This window comes from Siphateles boraxobius, unplaced genomic scaffold (genome assembly GCF_051911475.1).
Source record: "Siphateles boraxobius isolate OS27281-9 unplaced genomic scaffold, OSU_SipBor_1 53, whole genome shotgun sequence".
Taxonomy (NCBI): Eukaryota; Metazoa; Chordata; class Actinopteri; order Cypriniformes; family Leuciscidae; genus Siphateles; species Siphateles boraxobius.
Window position 1 is genome coordinate 12874962 of NW_027509175.1, and position 21957 is coordinate 12896918.

At 37.3% G+C, this 21957-nt stretch overlaps 1 protein-coding gene across 1 annotated transcript in view; it reads left to right on the forward strand.

The window, feature by feature from the left end:
* Positions 1–21957, forward strand: part of gpc5a (glypican 5a) — a 164734-nt gene that overhangs the window by 117201 nt on the left and 25576 nt on the right. Inside the window, exon 7 of the mRNA XM_077205400.1 lies at positions 3389–3539. Coding sequence (XP_077061515.1) covers positions 3389–3539 — 151 coding nt within the window. The remainder of the gene's footprint in view (positions 1–3388; positions 3540–21957) is intronic.

Genomic DNA, 21957 nt, shown 5'->3' on the forward strand with positions numbered 1-21957 from the left:
AGAAGATGACATTCTTTAAGCAATGCTTCTCCAGGGATATAATTTTCACTTCCAGGTCTTGAAATCATTCTTAATCATTTTTTCTAGCAAGTTCTTCATAAACGTATAAAGTCATCTCAAAGACGAATGGAATGGGAGAGCTTCTTATTAGCATGAACGTCAGTGAGAGAAGTGTTTTGGTTAGTAATAAACACGAGATACACGAGTCTCATTCCTGATATTTATGGAGATGATTGTAGATGATAACTGTGTTTAAATAAACTCAAAGTGACCAGCATGCTTTTCATACCTACTGCATTAGAGTTGTGCTCTGCAGTGAACCGTCATGAACGAGATTTTAGGGTTTTTTTTGTGACAATTTAGAGGCCTACAAGGAATCTTGCGAGCTAGAAGTGCATATCCTACTATTGCTAGCAGCTTTTTACTATGGTCTTTTAGCAGATCAGCTGGGCACACCTCAGATTACATCATTAATATTCATGAGCCACGCTGATAAGTGTTACATTATGCTCACTTTTTAGATTATTTCTATTGCCCTGGTTTGAAGCAATGATGAATTTGAGTTGTTTGCCTGGCAGCTAAATAGATGCATTCAGATTAAGATAATTATTCTACAATGCCTGGTGATTTTCCTTATTTTTTTTAATTTTTTTTATGTTTCTGCAACTGTCCGGGAGCTGGATTGTAAAAGTTTGCAGGTAGTCGACTAACCTCAGGCAGTCAATCAAACCGTGGAGGAACATTGAGGATTCCTCGAGGAACAATGCTCCTCACCGTTAGAGGAGAACGTGGTCATTCTGTAGATAAGAGATTGAACATTTTTACCTCAGCGAGATAAAGGCCTTCGGTGCTTCAGGCTTTCTGGTTACGGTCGGGAAGAAAATTACAGAAGGGTAACATATATTTGCTACAGGCCTGACTGAAAGTAATTTATGCATTTGCATGCAGATATTTTTGCATTATTTCTTTTTCTGCCTGTGTGCCTCGGGAGAAACATTCAAAGCACTTTTCATAGCAAAGGACATATGCAATAAAATGGGAATAGGTTGAGGTCGTTGTGAAGAAAGTACTTTATTAAAGTGTAATGGAAATAAATAAATAAATGAAATTAAATGTATATATAAAATAAACAAGCAACATGTTTGCACAATAAAAAAGGCAAAAAAAAATTTGAAACAAACATTGCTCTCTTGTTTGACTATATTCAATACTAGCAAATATTAATTCATACTTAGTTTTTTATAGTATGTGTGAATGCAACTATAAATGTTTCAAATATGCTACATTTATGGGTAACTTTATTTGACAGTGTCATTGTTACATATGTTACATGAAGTTACTATAGTAATAACTATAAATTGTGCTTAATAACATGGAAATAACCCTAAACCAAACCTAATCCTAACCACATAGTAAGTTCATGTAGTTCATTTATATTACTCAGTACCGAAATGTATAAGTACACTGTAACAATGACACCTTAAAATAAAGCGTAACCCATTTCCGTTACATGATCTCAATATGCGCATGTTTAACTCAACAAGTGGCATCCAGATGTCTTGCATTTTTAATCAAAAAATGTTTGGCAGTCAGACTAAATAATGTGTCTAGAGAAAATGCTATTATTATCAATTCTGAATGACATCTAGTTATGATTTCTGAAATAAATGTTGGCAGTGCAGATTTTTTTTTTTTTTATATATCACTACTTCATTTGTCACTCTAGAATTATGAAGTTATCCGAAAAATAGTGTGCTGTGCTGATGTTGGCAAATGTAGTGGGTCATTTATTCATACAGAGTAATCCTGCATACTACAATAATAGCAAGTGTATGTTAGTATGCAATTCTGAATCATAGTCAACCATTCTCCGAAAGTTTTATTTTGAACTTTAGTTTTCCGTGTGGATTGGAGGCGACCTCTAAGCGTGCGAGTCACAGTCACTCATCCATCATGGCTCTGCTAATCCATTAGTTCTGCTACTTAATCGGTAGATATTGAGCCACTACAGCTGCTAATTAGCACAGACAATTGTAACAGCCCAATGCTCTCTACCTGATAAATACAAAGCGCTTTCAATATCTGAGAGGTTGTCTTGCATTTCAATTAGATAATTAAATGTTCCTGTAGCCTGAACAGATATGGCTCAAGTGCACTCAGAGTTTGTAATTGCTGCTAACCCATCCTACCTTGTGCAAAAGTTAGTTTTGAGGGTAACTGAAGGTCATCATGTCCAGGCACAGATCTCAAGAGATGGAGTCACGTTGCTGTCATTATTGTTTTTGCAGAGAGGTTGTTTGAATGATGACAAAACCACAATTGGTTGCTCACATTGTAGGAGACAACAGATTGCTCAATTAGCATATAGAGAATACAATGTTTCCATTAAAAGTGTTATGCAATATGGAAATGCATACCTGTTAGAATGGGTTTGGGGTTATCAATATCAATTAAAACTGCATGTTTTGTGTTTTTATATTTTAAACTTGATATTTGAAGGTTGAACACAAAAAGTGTCTAAACTTTAATCACCCTATTTGCCCGTAAGGGATTTACACAAACGAGAACGTTTTGGACATATTTACTGTTTTATACACTGACACTATACAGTGCGGTATGTCTGTCCATCTCAACATTGTTTTCATTTGTGTCTCATCTTTCTTGAGGTTCCATTGTCATATTATGGTGTTATTGCTTTCAACAGTAGATCCTGCTTTCGATTCCTGCTCAAGGAGGTTTTTAATAATTGATAGTGCACATGTTTATGTATTGCAGGATTTGAATTCATTTATTTTTAGGGATGCAGAATACTTTTGTTATGGCCAATAACTGATAAATGCATGGCCATTATTAAAATTCTATACCATTTTGTCCAAATAAATGTCAAAACATTTTCCAAAATAATGAAATATTAAAATATAATATAGTCTTTTTTTTTGGCAACATATCATTATAATGTACAGTATAAAAATTCATATTCATTTTGAGATTTGCTAAAGTTTACATTGAACAATTTTATTCAAATATAATGAAAAAAAATCAAAATGTGAAAATAGGGAAAATGAACATGCGCTATTTTAATGTCCAGTATTGATTAATAATCATTAAAAAGAATATCACAGCCAAAAACTGATACGGTATTCCTATTTATTTTGGCTTTGTTGCCAAGCAGCAAGGCAAGTAGCAAAATTTGTTTTTTGGTCTATGTAGTTAAATCTGGTTGGTTGTTTTTGGTATTAACAGCCAAAGAAATGCATGAAATCAGTTTTTTTTTACAACCACAATTTAAATCGTTTTGATATGTGGTTTGAAATCTGATTCAAATCAATCAAAATAAATACTGAGATACTAAATTCTGAAGTTTAAACATATCTTGTATGTGTTCCAGCTGTTGCAGGGCAGGTCAATCCCAAAGCTGGGCAGCCTGGACCAAATCGAGACAGGAAGTGGAGATGGATACAGTGGAGACTGTGATGATGAGGACGGATGCTGGGGATCGGGGAACGGAGCGGTAGAGAGGAGAAGAATAGTCCCTATATGTAAGTAATTATCTCAAATAGATAGAGAGTAAAGAGAAAGTACAAGAGAGAAAAAGAGAAAAGACAAACACACGAAAAACTCTCTAAATAGTTATATAGGTGAGATTCAACGCTTGTAAGGCTTGCTGGACTTGAGTCCAGTGTAGAAGCAGCAAGGGAGATAAACACAGTTAATGTTGAACACAATCTCCTCTTGCTCATTTTAAACCTGCAAATCAAATGCTAGTCTTTTTGTTCCTTTGTGCATCATAAGTCAGCGATAACAAGTAGAAAATACCACATCTGACATTTGAATGGAAGGCGGAATTAGATCAGACTTCCATTGACGCTTGATATCGGAGTGTAATTAAGTGGCAAAATTAAGGTCAAGCGTAGAGAAACATTTTTCCAGACATTTCCTCTTCCTCCAAATGAATTATGCAATCAAGAATAACGTGGTTGTAAAAAAGTGGAACAAATCAAAGTGGCCATCTGGTAATTACTTCATCTTCCGGAGGGGATTGGATCTCTGACCCGTGGCCCGCTAAATCAACCTCAAGAGCTGTGTGCTTCTCTCTCCAAACCTCCTCTATCTCCCGTATGCTCGTCTGATTAATCGTCCCACACTTTTTCTCTGGATAGGGGCGTTCTGGGTCATCTAAACGTGCCGTTGCATCACAGCGGTATTTCCTTTTCCTCTGTCAATCTGCCGTACTGTGTCAGCGCCGCCTCATGCCCCTCTCATAATTCATGGGACGCTGTGACGATGCGCTCATTTATCACAGTCTTTCCCCTCTCATCCCGCTCCGTCCAAAACCATGTCACGCCTCAGCCGTCGACGCGGCGCCCGTCACGACTGTCAATAAGTTATGCAGACGGGCTTCTGCAGTCAGAAATCATGAGCTGTTTGCATACAGACAAAAGTTAGTGAGGGGAGACTTCAGTGACGTCACAGTGACGTTACATACGACGTTACATCAGTTCAAAGTTGATTCAATTCAGTTCAATAACAGTCAATGTTTTGTCAATTTAAGTTAATTCAGTTTTGAAATGCATAAATCAAAGTGAAATGCATGAAATGAGAAAAAAAGTTCCAGTCTATCTTTCAACTCAGAAATAAGACAAACAAACACAGTGTGATGAACATTTTATCAGGACACTGTGCCGTGGTGCAGTTGAAGTTTAGATCTGAAATGATTTTTTGTTCAGCAAGAGTTGCTGAAAAACTAAAATATTCAGTAGTTTACAGTCTCTTTCGATCTCTCAAACCCTAAAGCTGCTGATATATGAGAAAGAAAATAAAACAAAAAACAATGGGGTAAAAAAACATCAGTCTGGCCGTTACTCACCTGTCACTTAAAACCATTCGCTAGCGATACACAAAAATGACTCAATTTTTTACCAGTATTGGGCTCCTGCCTCACATTGAAACATATCTGTGAGTGCTGAGACCGATATTCAGCGGGTCACAGCGAGGAGAAATGAAATAAAGAAATACAATGGAGACAAACGTAAGCGCTGTAGTAAATCAAATATTAACAGACGTGTGATTCTGGCTCAGTGCGCAGGAGTCGTCGCACAAAAGGACGACCATGTCAATGTCACCTGTGTGCATCCCATTGTTTGGCAGCGAATCCAGACGCTGCGTACTTGGTATGGAAAACAAAAGGCGTCAGCGAGACGTATCGGCAGGGAGTCGCATTGATCTCCAGTAAGGAGACACAATGAGAGGAAGTGCAGGCTGGTCCCTTCGGTGAGCTCTTGTTAATTAATAGCCTGTCTCGGGACGGGATTACATGATATCGCCCGGTGGCTCTTCATCGAGAGCTAACGCTTGAAGGTGATCTTCTGCACCTGATGAGCTGTAATGATCCTGTTGTATTTAAATGGATCCTTTAATGGACCGGGGCACTTCGTTGGCCAATTATGGCATTCGAAGCTCATGATACACTGCTCTCTAGGCCAGTTACAGTGGTTATATAGCCTGAGAGGTGCTGTAGCACGGATTGAAGCCGGGAAAACAACAGGCCATGACAGTGGGATGGGAATTGTTCTGTAGTCCTTTTAAGGAAGCAATAATTGGGAGTAACTTTAAAGCCTACTAAGCAATACAACAAAAACAAAAACACTACTATTATGCTAGCTCTTCAAAACGAAATGCCATGTATTGCAGCAAATCTGAAGTAGTGAACATGTATCTTTAACATGTTGTCAGGGTTTCTCACTTCATTTCGAGTCAGAAATGAGTGAAAGTACTCAATTCTGCAAATGATTCAGTAGATGAGTCATTTGAATAGATTCAAACCTGATAACCAAGTTTTTGAATATTTTTGTGAAAATGATCCATCCATCCATCTATATTGCATTGCAAATAGTTAAAATCTATATATCTATTTTTATGTATCCATCCATCTATCATCCATTCTATTTTTGTTAATCATCCCTGAATTCGCATTTTAATTGCACATTTCCATGTAAGTCATTCTCAATTCAATTCTAAATGGTGCACAATCCTGTTTGACTTGATGACATGTCCACATTTTCTAAAGAATTGAGTCATTAAGTCACTGGAGAGCCATAAACAGAACACAACATTATTTTGGTTCCAATATTTCTAATATTTTCCTCTCCCTAGTTGAGTTCAAAGGAAGGTATAATTGGCATTCTGCAAAAATAGAAAATTTGAATGCATTATGCACTGTGACTGCATAGATGCCCTTTTGTTAATGATGCCCCTCAAAATCAGATATGACCAAAAGCAGGGTTTTAGAAATTTTGATCTGCCTGCTAATGAATCAAAAAGAGGCCAAGCGGTCCAGACGCCATGCAGACCGTCTAAATGAGGCGCATAGTGAAACCCTGCTGGCTGTGTGACATCAAGAAGCTCTGAATATCACCGCAGCCATCACTGGGCACAGATATTAAAATAACATTCACACCCAGGCGTCTGATAACGAGGGGGACGTACAGATGAAGCTCCGCCATTGTGCTTGTTTAACTAATGCTCTGCTCTGAAGATGCCTGCTCAAAATGACCCGCTGTGTCACAGAATGATGAAAATGAACGATAATGATCCTCGTCGGAGCGCCCTGATGTGCGGTGAATCATAGTGGGGAAGAGCCTCACTGGACCAGCCTGTCATCAACAAAATATTGCTTATAGATACTTCAAATCAAGCAGGATCTGGAGGTGGACAAATCCTTATGCATCACTGATGAGATGTTAGAGACTATCACTGATTGTTCACTATTTCCTGCAGCTGTCAGAGCCATTCTGTTGTAGTTTATCTACATTTTCAGTATTGTGACAAAATGGTTAAAACAAGTGTGGATATAAGGTTATGATGTACAAAACAAACATTATATAAGTCTCTGATCAAAATTAAATTCATCATGTGACTCTTTTTTCAGAAGATTAGATATTCTTGCTTCCAATGAAGCTCAAGAATCTTGTGATCTCAAATCTGGTGAATTGATCATCAGGTTTTGTTCGATTTGCAGGTTTACGTTTTGCTCAAAGTGGAGGAACAAATACTAGGACATACTCAAATTCAGGTAATAATGCTGGCTTCTCGTGCTATGGGAACATTCCTGCGTCCCACTGAAGTCGTGATGACAAGCTTATCGTGTTCAAGTGCTTTTTTGTCGGAAAGAATAGAAATTATAGAGGACACCAGGTTTATTCTTGCCAAAATGTATTGAAGATTTAGTTTTGTTTAAAATGTAGCGTACCATTCTTTGACAACCATACTAACATTCATCGTGCTATCTAGTCAGCTTGCTGACTAATCTGGAGGTTAGGTCCAAAATATGCTAATTTTGCTGTGTGTAAAACAGGCTTCAATAGGCTTCAAATTGTTACATACATGTAAATATGCACAACTTTATTGACAAGACAAGGCAGCAATCGTTCTCCCCTCTTTAAAGTTAATGGCTGGTCCAACTCAGGAAACTCGGCCATCCAAATTATCTCAGTTTCCCAGTTGTAAATATGATTTGAGAGGCTGTTCATGTCCAATTTCCCACTAGGAAACTCGTATTTATGATAATTCCGATGGCATGTGAAGGCATAATTATTGCTGTACTGATAATAATTTGTAATTACAACTTTTATTAAATTAGAAAAAAAATGCTTTTGGACCTCAAGTTCAACAAGAGTCAAACTCAGCATGACAAAATGTTTCTCTAATGTGCGTTTATGTCAAATTATATTATGTAATCAAGCCAAGGTTTGAATGATCAAACACGCTCTACTAGAAGGGAAAGTCTGAATCATTTGAGTGAGTTGATTCACTCAGATGGTTCATTTTAATGAGCTGCTTAAAAAAAAAACTTTACTGATTCATATGAATCATTTGCATTACATATTCTATCTTGTTGTCTAGTTAAATACTGTTGTTTGGCACTATTATTCTATTCTCGCATATAATATAATGTGAATGTGCTAGGTTTAAACTAGCAGAAGAGTGAACAATGTTTGAGAACTAGGGCAGAGGGCAAGATTTCCAGAGAAAAAATATGTTGTGTTGTTTAAATCAAGGTGAGGATTATTTTTGGATGAACTGTCCCCATTATTTTGATTTAAATATTGTTTAATCCATTTATTATTGATATCAAATGTTAGGAATTACGGTATTGCAGCTATTGGAAGCGAACAGCAGGGAATCTGCTAAAGTTCAGAGCCATTAATATGAATGACTGAGACTCTACGGCTGAATATAGTCGCTCACAGCTGTTGCAAAGCCCAAATAAACGTGCAGCATCCAGTTAAATGCTCCAAACAACCACACCACAATTTCTGTGGTCGAACTTTAAGGGTAAATTAAGGGCTAAGCATCTCCCTTGAGTGACTTCTTTCAAAACCCTGTCAAACATGAAATCAGAGTTGAGTGTCTATAGCCTCTCTTATTTACTCTTGACCTGTCCAGGACACAAACACAGATATGGCAGCCATTAGTGTGGCCATTTGCAGGCATTTGAGCTCTGAATGTGTCATGAGTAATGGCACCCTGCAGGAAAATAAAGTGCTTCATGTTGGAGCTCGGTGTGCCACTGCTGCTGTGAGATTATATATTTACTCTTCTATTATACAAGATTTATTATGTCTGATAATTCTCTCAATTGTAAATATTTGAATCATTAAAAAAAATAATTCAAAGTATATCACAGGTTGGGTTAGCCACAATGAGCCCCGAAACATACTCTATGCGAGTTTTTGAATGCAAACATTTTTAATTTGGCAGGATTTGTTGCTTTCTGTATCAGGATTATGTTTCTGGCATTACACAATACATAACACTGTGTCCTAAAGACGTGATGTGATTATATTCCAGCGTCAAGCAATTTGTCTGTCCACACTAGACACCACACGACTATGCGAAAAAATAAAGCAAAATCATAGCCAATCAGAAGAGCCGGTGGCACTGCACTCGCAATGAAATAGATAATAATCAAATTCATGAATATTACACCATTTTAACATACATACTGAGTGACTGAAACAATCTTTGTTGTAGAATACACTTGTTTGTTCACACTGAGTTGACAGTCCGATAATTATTGTTTCCTTTAATTTATTATATATTTTTCTCTAACTTAGAGGTCACAATGTGGCATATCGATCTTCTATTGGTCACACGTCTTCACATCATACGAATTCATGTTACATTAGGTAACAAGCTGTGAAAAAAAACAGTTGTGTGAAATGTTTGTGTTATATGATGTGCAAGATGTACTGCTCAATTAATGAATTGATTTAAATAACTAAATAGCAATAATTCAATATACATTCAAAGTCTTTTTTGGCTGCTTTTTGATATCTGGTTTTGTGAAAACAGAACCATACACCTGACACATTTGTAAAAGGACTTATCACATATGATGAGTTCAATTAATTTCAATTCAATTCATCAATTAATAATGATGAGTTCATTAATCCTGTAGAAAAGAGAACGGCAGGTTTCTAAGATTGAAATTTTTGAAGTATATATGAAGGATAATTAACATTAAAGGTTCCTTTCCTTATGCAGTGTCTGAACGCAGGTAGATATTTCATTGTTATTCAGATTTGAAAGGCTTCCTTTTATACCATACATGCATGAATGAAACGGAAATAATTCAAGGCTATTTGTGACAATAACATTCTCTATCCTCTAACTATCAATCAGCTGTTAGTTTTTGTACTTTTTTATTACTTTCATATATGATGCATGGCACAAAGCAAAACAATCCACTTTATTATAAAATATACAGAAATGCATAAATTGTACTGTTTTTTTTATTTATTATTATTATTATTTTGATTTATACTGAAATTAGACCCACACAACATATAATAGTATTATATTCTGTCCTGATATCTGTGACTAAGTTTTGGGGTTTTGGGTGCTTCATCTTGTGCTCATAACATTAAATCTTAGAGGGTTATTTGAATACATACGCAGCTTATTGATCTGTTATGTTCAAGTTTCCCAGCCGCTAATGGAGGTTTAATCCTCTTGAGACCCGTCACTTCAGTTTATCACTGAATACCACCATAAACTTTATGAAAGCCAATGTTAACATCAGTTTATCAGGATAATGAGGAGGGATTTCATCTCAGGATGTAAAATGTGCCAGGATTACTTTGTTTATCCTTGTTTTGGTCATTTGCATACAGTTAAAATGTCAGTGATTAATGTTGTTTACAATTTAAAATTCTGATCTGTATGTATGTCTGCAGTTTGTTCTTCTATCATCCAGATCATCAGATAATGTCTGATAAAATGATTTACCAGATTTTCTGCCAATGATGAATCGATTATGAGTCACATACAACAAAGCAGGACATTACTCAGAATCATTAACTTTATTGTTCATTGTGATTTTTATGATGGAAATGAGATCTGCATATATCAAAAAATTTACATTTTGAAATTCTAAACGTTTTTTTTTTAGCATTTTGCTATGTGGTTGCTAGGTATGTACAAATGAATATGGCTGTGGTCCCTTCTTCAGTGCAAGTCTGTGTGTTTTGATCGTGTGCAAGTTTGATCTCTTGTTAAAGCATTAGAACAGCTCTCCTCAACAAGACACATGGTTTGAGGAATCATTCGTATAGCACAACAGTGCAGATCTTTGGAAAAAATAGAATCATCATAGCTATACGTTCGTTCTGATCTCTAACCCCAAGTATAAGCATCACTAATAAATGATCCTGTAAATGTAAGCAGACAGTCTTGTGAATGATCCAGTCCATATTCTCCTGCTCTGCTACTGGAGTGTTATTAATGGGCGGCTCTGCGGTTTCTCCCATACTTTACATTCAACATTATTCCCCTTACTGACTTAATGAGCTGCGGCGTGCATTTGGCAGGTTGCCTGATTTTGTTAATGAAGCATGAAAAGGCCAAGCACACATCATTCTGCTGAGCGCGTCTATAATCAGCCACGGTGACGGCGATACGTCAGCCCTTCTGCCAGGAGCTAAATAAGTCAATTCCCCGAGCAGCTCAAGGTCCCATTAAGATCTAATACGCCCACACCTGTCCTTCCTTCCCTGTGGTCACTGCAGCAGGCCCTCTTATTCATGAACACAACCTCGCTGGATATTAGGTGTTTCACACTCCGCTTCAATGAAGAGACCATTGTTTAGAAGTGAATTGTGCTATGGTTGTTTTAACAATAAATATTTTTTTTTTTGTAATATAAACAAGCTTATATATATATATATATATATATATATATATATATATATATATATATATATATATATACACTCACCTAAAGGATTATTAGCAACACCATACTAATACTGTGTTTGACCCCCTTTCGCCTTCAGAACTGCCTTAATTATACGTGGCATTGATTCAACAAGGTGCTGAAAGCATTCTTTAGTTGGCCCATATTGATAGGATAGCATCTTGCAGTTGATGGAGATTTGTGGGATGCACATCCAGGGCACGAAGCTCCCATTCCACCACATCCCAAAGATGCTCTATTGGGTTGAGATCTGGTGAGTGTGGGGGCCATTTTAGTACAGTGAACTCATTGTCATGTTCAAGAAACCAATTTGAAATGATTCGAGCTTTGTGACATGGTGCATTATCCTGCTGGAAGTAGCCATCAAAGGATGGGTACATGGTGGCCATAAAGGGATGCACATGGTCAGAAACAATGCTCAGGTAGGCCGTGGCATTTAAACGATGCCCAATTGGCACTAAGGGGCCTAAAGTGTGCCAAGAAAACATCCCCCACACCATTACACCACCACCACCAGCCTGCACAGTGGTAACAAGGCATGATGGATCCATGTTCTCATTCTGTTTACGCCAAATTCTGACTCTACCATCTGAATGTCTCAACAGAAATCGAGACTCATCAGACCAGGCAACATTTTTCCAGTCTTCAACGCTCCAATTTTTGTGAGCTCTTGCAAATTGTAGCGTCTTTTTCCTATTTGTAGTGGAGATGAGTGGTACCCGGTGGGGTCTTCTGCTGTTGTAGCCCATCCGCCTCAAGGTTGTGCGTGTTGTGGCTTCACAAATGCTTTGCTATACCTCGGTTGTAACGAGTGGTTATTTCAGTCAAAGTTGCTCTTCTATCAGCTTGAATCAGTCGGCCCATTCTCCTCTGACCTCTAGAATCAACAAGGCATTTTCGCCCACAGGACTGCCGCATACTGGATGTTTTTCCCTTTTCACACCATTCTTTGTAAACCCTAGAAATGGTTGTGCGTGAAAATCCCAGTAACTGAACAGATTGTGAAATACTCAGACCGGCCCGTCTGGCACCAACAACCATGCCACGCTTAAAATTGCTTAAATCACCTTTCTTTCCCATTCTGAAATTCAGTTTGGAGTTCAGGAGATTGTCTTGACCAGGACCACACCCCTAAATGCATTGAAGCAACTGCCATGCAATTGGTTGAATGGATAATTGCATTAATGATAAATTGAACAGGTGTTCATAATAATCCTTTAGGTGAGTGTGTGTATATATGTATATATATATATATATATATATATATATATATATATATATATACTGTATATGATATACTGTATGTGTTTATATATATATATATATATATATATATATATATACATGCACACGATAGATAGATGTTTTATTCAATATATTAAAACATATGCTGGAGAGTGGAGTGTAAAGTAGTCCTGTGATTTGTACTCTGTCAACACTTTTAAAGGGCTGTTTATTTCTTTGTCCAAGTCTTAAATATCGTCTTAGAGAATTGGTTTGACTCGGGCCCAAAGCTATCAGCGGCTGTTGGTCGATGCTTTATGTCTGTGTTTGGTGAACTCTCACTTCACTTATCTAACTTCGGTTTGCCCTTGAATGTGCAGCGACTCAATAGCTGAACCCAAATGACAGTGGCTGTCGTCGCTCGGCTCTCGCTGCCACACCAGGCATAAAATCTCACATCCAGCGACTGCACTGTGGAAATGCACTCAGCTCAGTGACGCCAGGGCCGCTGCGCTTCCCGAGGCTGGGACCCTGTTATCCCTCTGGACCTGTACAGTAAACAACTTATCACCTCCTTGTCCTCTGTGAGACAGTCGAGATAATGGAACGGGAAGGTCACGTAGGGGCCGCTTCTGGTTGAGGTTTTAATTTGTGAAGTTTGAGGGGGGTCAGAAGAAAGCTCTCATGAAAACAACATTTATCAACACATATTCCTGCTTTTTTTTGTTTTTCTGAAGATGAAACAATTACATTGTGGCCAAAAGCAGATATTCAGAGTTGCACTGTGTTTCGTGATGGATATGTGTGATATCAAAGAAATGGGAATTTTATTTTTATTTATTTAAAAAAAAAATACTGCATGAGTATTTATTAATAAACAAATTAATACTTAAATATAAATACTGCATGAATCAACATACAGAATGTCACAGACAATTATTATTTCTTTAATGTTGTTGCAAATCGGAATATTTAGCAAAATAATCAAATGATTTTTGTTTTTGGTCAAAATCTTGCCGTCATAGTTAGAACAAAAACTCATGTTGTCATTTTTCTGTCCTAATTGAAAGCCAAATGCTGCATAAATCAACAAAATTATAGACTATCAGATCATATCAGATGTGTATTATGAATATACTTATTTATTTATTTTATGGGATCTAACAGAATAAAACCATTAAGAAATCTTTGTGAAGGGGGATTTTAGACCGGCAATATTGTAGTATCATCAATTTTTTTATAAATATTTAGAAATTTTACAATTTCTCTTTTTAATTTGATTTTAGGTAAAGTTTCAGTAATGTATTGTTGTGCAAAGCCTGGCTGGTTAAAACCAGAAAGAAAATGGAATAACATTCTGTTCATCCAAATCCCATTATAAATTATTAAATATATCGAATTAAAAGCAGTAGATTTATAAAGAAAGGAATAGATCATGTATCATTTTCTCTGGCATTTTGCTTTTTGACTGTTTTTGTGGCAGGATTACGTTACTCAGGGACATCGTCTCTCATATAGGCCTCACAGCGGATAATGTGTCCATAATCCGATGCTCATTTTGTGCCAAAAATGCTAGGAAGATGATTTCATCATGATATATCCATCCATCGAATCTGTTCAGCATGTATAATGGCGCCGTGATTCATCTGTTCCAAACAGTCAAGACTAATGAGTAATTAGAAATGCGATCATACACAGTGGCCCATTTTGCGAGGCGGATCTTGCACAAGCTTAACATGCTAATTGGGTTTAAATCGCACGTATTGTTCAGCGCAGCATAATCTGGAGAGATGCACGCACAGCTAGGAATGATTTTTATTTGATTTTTTACTTGAGAGGTAAATAAATACTCAGTTCCAGGCCTCATCGTAATGCATCTATGCGTAAACAGATTTGTTTAATCTGCCAGTCTATTCATAACGGTCTCTTCATAACACACGGCTACAGCTGGAGGAGGAACATGGAAATTCTGCTTCGATAGCCAAATCCTGTGAATAAAACTGTGGGAAGCTACTGTACATGAGCTGAATGTTGATATCACTTGCCGGATTTCTCTCCAGCTTAACTCTCCCAGCTGGAAATAGCTTTCCAGAGCCATCGGAGGCCCTTGACTATGACAGGAGACGGTTTAGAAATGGAGAGCCGCATTTGTATGCACAAACATCTTTCATGTTTTCATGCACCAATCAAATGCAAACACACACACACAATTATTACAGTTGCCCGACTGTACAAACACATTTACACCCTTAAGCAATGCTTGTACTTTAAATATCGCAATTCTGACTTACTCTCAATTACTGATTTATAACTCACAATTCTGACTTTTATTCTCAGAATTATGAAATATAAACTCGAAAGAAATCTCAGATTTCATAAAAAATATCTTCATTTCTGTTAGGAAGTTTTGGAACAAGAATCTTATAGCTTTGAAATGACATGAGAGTGTCACAGGTGGTTGCAGGCAAACAGACGATGAATAAAGTTTAACAAGACTAAATATTCCACAGGACGGGCAAACAGGCAGTAGCAACACACACTATACATAGACGAGACCCGCAAATGAGGTGAAGGGAATGGTGGTTTATATTTAGTGTGTTGATGAGGGCGTGCAGGTGCAGGTGTTCAGAACTCGAGTGATTGAGAAAGAGTGGGTGGAGTGTGCTAATCTGGTGCTGATGGCTGGAGTGATGCTGTTGTTGAAGGCAGGTGATATGCCTAACATGCCGAGCCCAAACTAATTTAAATGTGACAAGAGTACATGATGACAGAATTCACATCAGTTTTAATTTACAGAATTAAGTGCAATTTTTTGGGCGAGTTATACCTAAAGCCTGGAACACACCAAGCCGACAGTCGGCCGTCGGGCAGTTTTTGTGTGTCGGCCGACTAAGTTTTCTCAGTGTGTTCCGCACCGTCGGCTGAAATTGTTCCTCGTCGGCTTTGTTTCGGCCGATTCGACATGTTGAATCGCCGTCGGTGAAAGAGGGAACTCTGATTTTCTGTTCAGCTTAGTGAACGAGTCAGTGGACGAGAATAATAGCAAAATGGCGAGCAAAGAAGTCAAAACGCCTCAGATAGAAGGCTGTACTTATGTTACATCATCTTACCTAAGTGTTCCTTGGCAAATATTTTTATATTAACATAAGCGGAGTGGAATAAAGAAAGTGTTTAGCAGGATTGATATTCAAAACGGTAAGCACACACTGATTTGTTTACGGGATGTGTATCTGCAGCCTGCAGCGTCGGTTTCCCTTTTTGAATGACGAATATAGACGCATATATCTGCAGAAATAGACAGTTGTCTCATTTACACGCAGAATGCTCATTCTAGCTAACAGTCGGCAGTAGTTCTCTCTGTGTGTTCAAGTGCAGCTTTTTACCCCAACGCGAGGCGACAACACAGTCGGCTTTCATCAGCGCTAGTTTGTCGGCGTCGGTTTGGTGTGTTCCAGGCTTAATAAATACAGTAAGCTGAGCCTTGGATAAAACTGACTCTGTTTCTCAAATCATAACGTTCACATCAATGTTACATATCGTCGCATTTTTATATCGTTATATCTCGATATAATGATGTATTGTTACGCCCCTTACTATAAGTATTGTGTTGTCATTAATGCAAAATAGTTTCAGTGTTCAAATACTTTTTAGGGCCACTGAGATCATTTTAGTCTGCATGTTTTCTCCTCTGCAGTTTAACATCACAGTTTGAACCCTCCTGTCAAAAGGTCTCTATTTCTATCCAGTCACCCAGGCATTGAGAAAGTTTGCATGTTTGCCGTCAGAACATCTGAGACCTTTAACCGGTTCTTTGCTTTTGACCTTCTGGCATGTGGAGGTTAGAGTGATTTTCTCTCTCTGGTGTGAGATGGATTCGTCAAAACTATCACGAGAGCCAAAGGCTTTTGCACCGTACCTTATGAAGATCACGCCAGCCATTTATACGGGCATGGATTCAGTGCTCAAGGTGTTGACTTCAATTAAGAAGTGTTTTATTGCATTGCTCTCTCTTGAATGACAGCAAGAGTACTATATGTGTGCAAATAAGTCCTTAGGGTGATGGACCAGAACAACTAAGTTGGATCCCATGCACTTTGTGTGTAAAATATCACAGCTGTCGACTCTTTCTGGTGTGTTATAGTAACGTGAGGAAATATGTTTTTAGCTTTCCCCCAGTGATAGTCAAACTTTGGTGTTTGACAGGTTTCTTTTGCAACTTCTTGGGTTATTTATTTATTTCATTTATATGTGTTTTTCCTGAGGATTTTGGAATGTAAAGAATCTTGGCAGAAACAGCAGTGTGATTTTGATGAGGTGTCATGCTGTGCTTTTTTGCAAACGTCTTGGGTTGAAGAGAAAGCGTGAGGCTCAGTGCGTCACTATTCTACTTTCTCGCTGGCTTTTCTTACTGGTGTGGCTTTATGTTTTTTGTAAAAGTTACATTTTAAGTTGACTTCTCAGTTCACTTATTCATGATTGAATTTATTTTTTGTTTTTTCTTAACTTTGATCTGTTTTTGTTTAAGTTTTACGCTCGACTGAAAACACAAGCCTTTATTTAGTTTGGTTAGTGAAGCTCCAGAATGATTTCGAGATGTTTACAACTAAATACTCAATAGAAAACGAGTCAACAGCACATGCATTCAGCGTTCTGAATCACGTCACCCAATAAAACGAGTAAAAACACAGTTATGTTATGATTGAATGGTTTTAAAGTTGCTTACTTAACATTTTAACAGCATGTAAATCACGATGTCTGCCTCTCAGGAATCTCAAAGTGTGTTTCCAGTGTGAACTTTGTCCAGCTGGATCCAGACGACCGTCTAGACTGGTGCACGTCTTGTATAAAGGCTGTCAGTAAACGCCAGAGCAACAACCTTCAACAACATTCATCTGTTCGCCTGCAGCTGTCAGTCATACGGCCTCGGGAGCGTAACTGTGTCTGTATTATCATCAGCCAGAAACCTCTAACCTAAGTTTGTTTTTTTTCTGCAAAGGAGGCTCCTAACACTAAGGTGTAGCCAAGGGATGATGGTGTGTATTTCACACTTCTCGTTGAAGCTAAATAATGAAAAACCTGCCAGACTACAACTGGAATGTCACAGAGTAAAAATAGAAAGCATGCATGTTTTGTGAAGATCGCACAAGTTTCTAGTCTCAAAATCATACCAGCGTGGAATCGGCTTAAATAAAACAGAAGTATGCATACATGCACATACAGAAGGAGAACTTGTAAATCCTCTGGTGTTTTACAGTGGTGTAGACGAGATTCACATGAAAGTGTCAATATCAGGAATGCTGCAGATAAATTCTCTTAATTGCTGCACTTTTCCCAAGAACTCCTCTTGTTTTTAACAGGGTACATCTAAAGGGTACACAGACCTTTTTGATTTATTCTGTTGATCTAAAAAGAGATAAACCATTCTACAAATGATGCTAACATAAAATAGAAACTGTAAACACTTTGCATATTTAAGATGGTATTGGAAATATTAAGGCATCATTGCCATGACCCAGATTCAAATTATATATTAAAGGGATAGTTCACCCAAAAATGAAAATTCTGTCAGTAATTACTCTCCCTCATGTTGTTCAACCCCGTAAGACCTTCGTTCACCTTCGGAACACAAATTACACTTGTTCCCCGAAAAGTTATTAAAGACATCGTTAAAATAGTCCAAGTGACCACAGTGGCTCAATCTTAAGTTTATCAAGCGACGAGAATACTTTTTAAGCGCAAAAACAAACAAAAATAATGACTTTATTTTAACTATTCATTTCCTTCTCTGTGGGCCTCGAGTCAGTTAGCGTAGTGTGATAGCGTAGAGCTATGTCACACATAGGCTCACTATTGGCCGACGCTGGTCATGTGTGTGATGCGTGTGACGTACAAAAACAGAAGTTTACGCTGTTACACTAGTGAACTCACTCGAGGACCACAGAGAAGGACATGAATAGTTGAAATAAAGTCGTTATTTTTGTTTGTTTATTGCGCACAAAAAGTATTCTCGTCGTTTGATAAACTTAAGATTGAGCCGCTGTAGTCACTTGGACTATTTTAACGATGTCTTTAATAACTTATCTGGCAACAAGTTTAAATCCCTGAAGAAGCCTATGGAGGAGTGATCCAGCTCTCAGATTTAATGAAAGATTTAATGAGGGGTGGTGATGGCGCAGTGGATAAGACACATGCCTTTGGTGTGAGAGACCCGGGCTCGAATCCATGGTGAGACACCAATGTGTCCCTGAGCAAGACACTTAACCCCTAGTTGCTCCAGAGGCGTGCGACCTCTGAAATATAGCAATTGTAAGTCGCTTTGGATAAAAGCGTCAGATAAATGTAATGAATAAATGTAAAAATATCTTAATTCGTGTTCCGAAGATGAACTAAGGTCTTACGGGGTTGAACAACATGAGGGAGAGTAATTACAGACAGAATTTTCATTTTTGGGTGAACTATCCCTTTAACTAAAAGTAACTAAAATCTTAAATTTCAAGAATAAAAATGAGAAATGTTGCCTTCACAACTAACTGAAAGAAAAATAAGTTGCTACAATTACTAAAACTTATATAAAAATGAACTAAAGAGGCCATGTTATGGCTTTTTATAAAGTCTTGATTTTGTTTTTGGCCCATACTAGAATAGGTTTTCATGGTTCAATGTTCATAAAACATTTCCACCATATTCTCCATTGTTGCAGCTCGTCTCTTCAGTCTGTCAGTAATGTTCTGGGGTGAGTTTCCCGAAAGCATCGTTAGCTAACTATGTTTGTGTGTTCCCTCGTTATCAGCATAGTTCAACGAGTCCGTGTTTCCCGAAACCATCGTGCCAACAAACATTCACAAACCGCATCGCAAAGTTGCATGGTTGGAACGACAGCTCTCGACAGTTTGCATGACGTGGACTCAATAAATCCTTATCTTGAGCAAAATAAGCAAACTGACATTCAGTACAATCTATATCTTTATTTAAAATACATACAAATGTCATTGTAACAAAGTTATGGGAAGAAGGAGGCGGGTACCGGGCAGATGAACATTTAAAGACTTTAATAATAAAATAAACAAACACAAAACGAAAGTAAAAGACAGCAGCCCCTCACGGACGACTGCTGTCACATATAAAACAAACACAACACAAGTCCAGGCCTGGTCCTCTCTCACTCTTCACTGTCGTCGCTCCTGCTTTATGCTTCCGCTCCTCCGTGAGAGATACGAGACCGGCATTATTAATCTCGCCACTCGTCCTGCTCGCCACACTCATTTACGTCTTTTAGTTTATCAAGACATTTAAAGCACAGTTTTGAAGAGTATGCTTGTGCTCTAGAATGTAAGAATGAGCCTATGACTGAATCTGGAAAAAAAAAGCAAAATTAATTCAACTTAGCTTAATTCAACTTATTAAACTTAGCTTTAAAGCATTAGCCGTAGTAAAGGCAACTAAAATATCAGAGTGTTTTCACAAATGCATCATTCTTATTTAATGTTTCATTCTCAGGGGCAGATGCTATTTCAACACTCTTCAGTAATACTTTTCATATGTTTGACACTGAATCAAAGCGCCAGCTGATAAGAATGTGATCCACAAGACCATGCTAAAACGGGCCGATGTGTGTCAGTGAAGTCGTGCTTTACACCTGCGGTTAGACCGGCTGAAATATACCATGCAATTTGCATTACACGGTTTGTATGGGAAGTTCAACGAGGAATGAAAGGTATATGTAAACAGAAATGGAAATCTGGCATGATATCAAGTCATGTACATGAGTTAAAGTTGAGCAGATGTTTCCCTTGGGTCGTATCAGAGCTACAGGAGAAAGTTTTGTCTTACAGTCAGCGATCGTAAACTCACAATTTCAGTGTAATGGGCCGACATAAAGGAATTACCACAGGAGAATGTGCTTGGAGCCCAATAGTAACAGTTTACCCTCGGAGGAGATGTAATTCAACAATACATTCTGTTTATTCAATTCAGATTGAGTATGAGAGCCAGAGATGGAACTGTAGCACGCACTGAAACAAGAGGGCTGTAAAACGCATACTTGAAACAGATGTTTGCTTTGTGCTGAGGCGTTGTGTGGTGTATGAATCGTGTCTCTTGTGCTGTTACAAACACACGCATGTCTTTAAACGATTAGTTCACCTGAGAATGAAGATTCTGTCATTATTTACACCCTCGAGTTGTTCCGAGCCTGTTTGTTGTTCAGATAAAATTATTGATGGCTGAGACTTTCAAGCTTCAAAAAGGATGAAAAAGGCACCATAAAAGTATCATAAATCAGTCCATACAAATTGTGCACTATATTCAAAGCATTTTGATGTCATATAACAACCAAAATTACATGTTGATTGTTATTCACTGATAATAATTCACCTCTTCAGAGAGCTGCTAACACGAGAAATCATAAACATTCTATTATTTAACATTTTAATATTTTATTTTATTTGTGCCTTTATTTATAGGATAGTGGAGTATTGATTGTGGGGTGTCATTTTGAAGTGCAAAGCAGAGATATAATAATGTATATTTATAATTTTGGTGCACTATCGCTTTAAGATCAACCGAAAATGTAATATTTTAATGTTTCCATGCTTTGCTGGCTGTCAAACGTCTGCCACGTACTCTGAACACAGCCAAGAGATAATGTTAAACAGGTTTTTTTTTTCTTATATAATTGGTCCACAGACAGAAGGGATGTTATGTACTGTAAATACAACTTTCTGTAGTATTATTTTTCCAAAGCCACAGACTGTTAGAATGCAAGATTAGCTGTTTTATAGGCTTTGTGAAATAATGCGCTCATGACTTGGCAATTATTTCTGCATTCATACTCAAAAATAATTCAATGGTTAAAAAGGATGCAGTGTTACAGCAAAATCTGGTGAGAGTGAACTTCTTATAAGAGACATTTGGTATTAACTATTTTGTTGTAATGAGTATAATGATTCTCATTAATAGATTAAAAAATCTGGATCATCTAAAAATAAAATATTAAAAATAAAATGTATATTTTAATTTATTCCACATTTATTTTTTGCATAACAATGTACAATATTTTTATTATTATTATTATTTATATCATTTAAATTTACAGTGTTAATTATTGTGAGATGCTAAATCATAATAATGATTCTCATGAGACCCGAAAATTTCTTCACAGCTTTAGCATGATTCACCCAAGAAGTTAATTTTTAGAACAAAGTATTATATTGCACATTATCAAATTAAATGTGTTTTAATTAGAACAAAATTCAATCAAATGTATTTTTATACTGTATCAATGCCACTTCTCTCACTCGTTAGATGTGAGATTTAGATTGATGGATTTTTTTTTCCCTTCTCCTGCTTTCTCGAATCTCAGGAGACTGTTTTTTCTTCCTTTCTTTCTTTTTTTCTCCATTTCTATCACTGATGGAATTTGGATTCCTTCCCACTGTTGCGGACACTTAAGTTTCAATAATAAAATGAATTTTAAT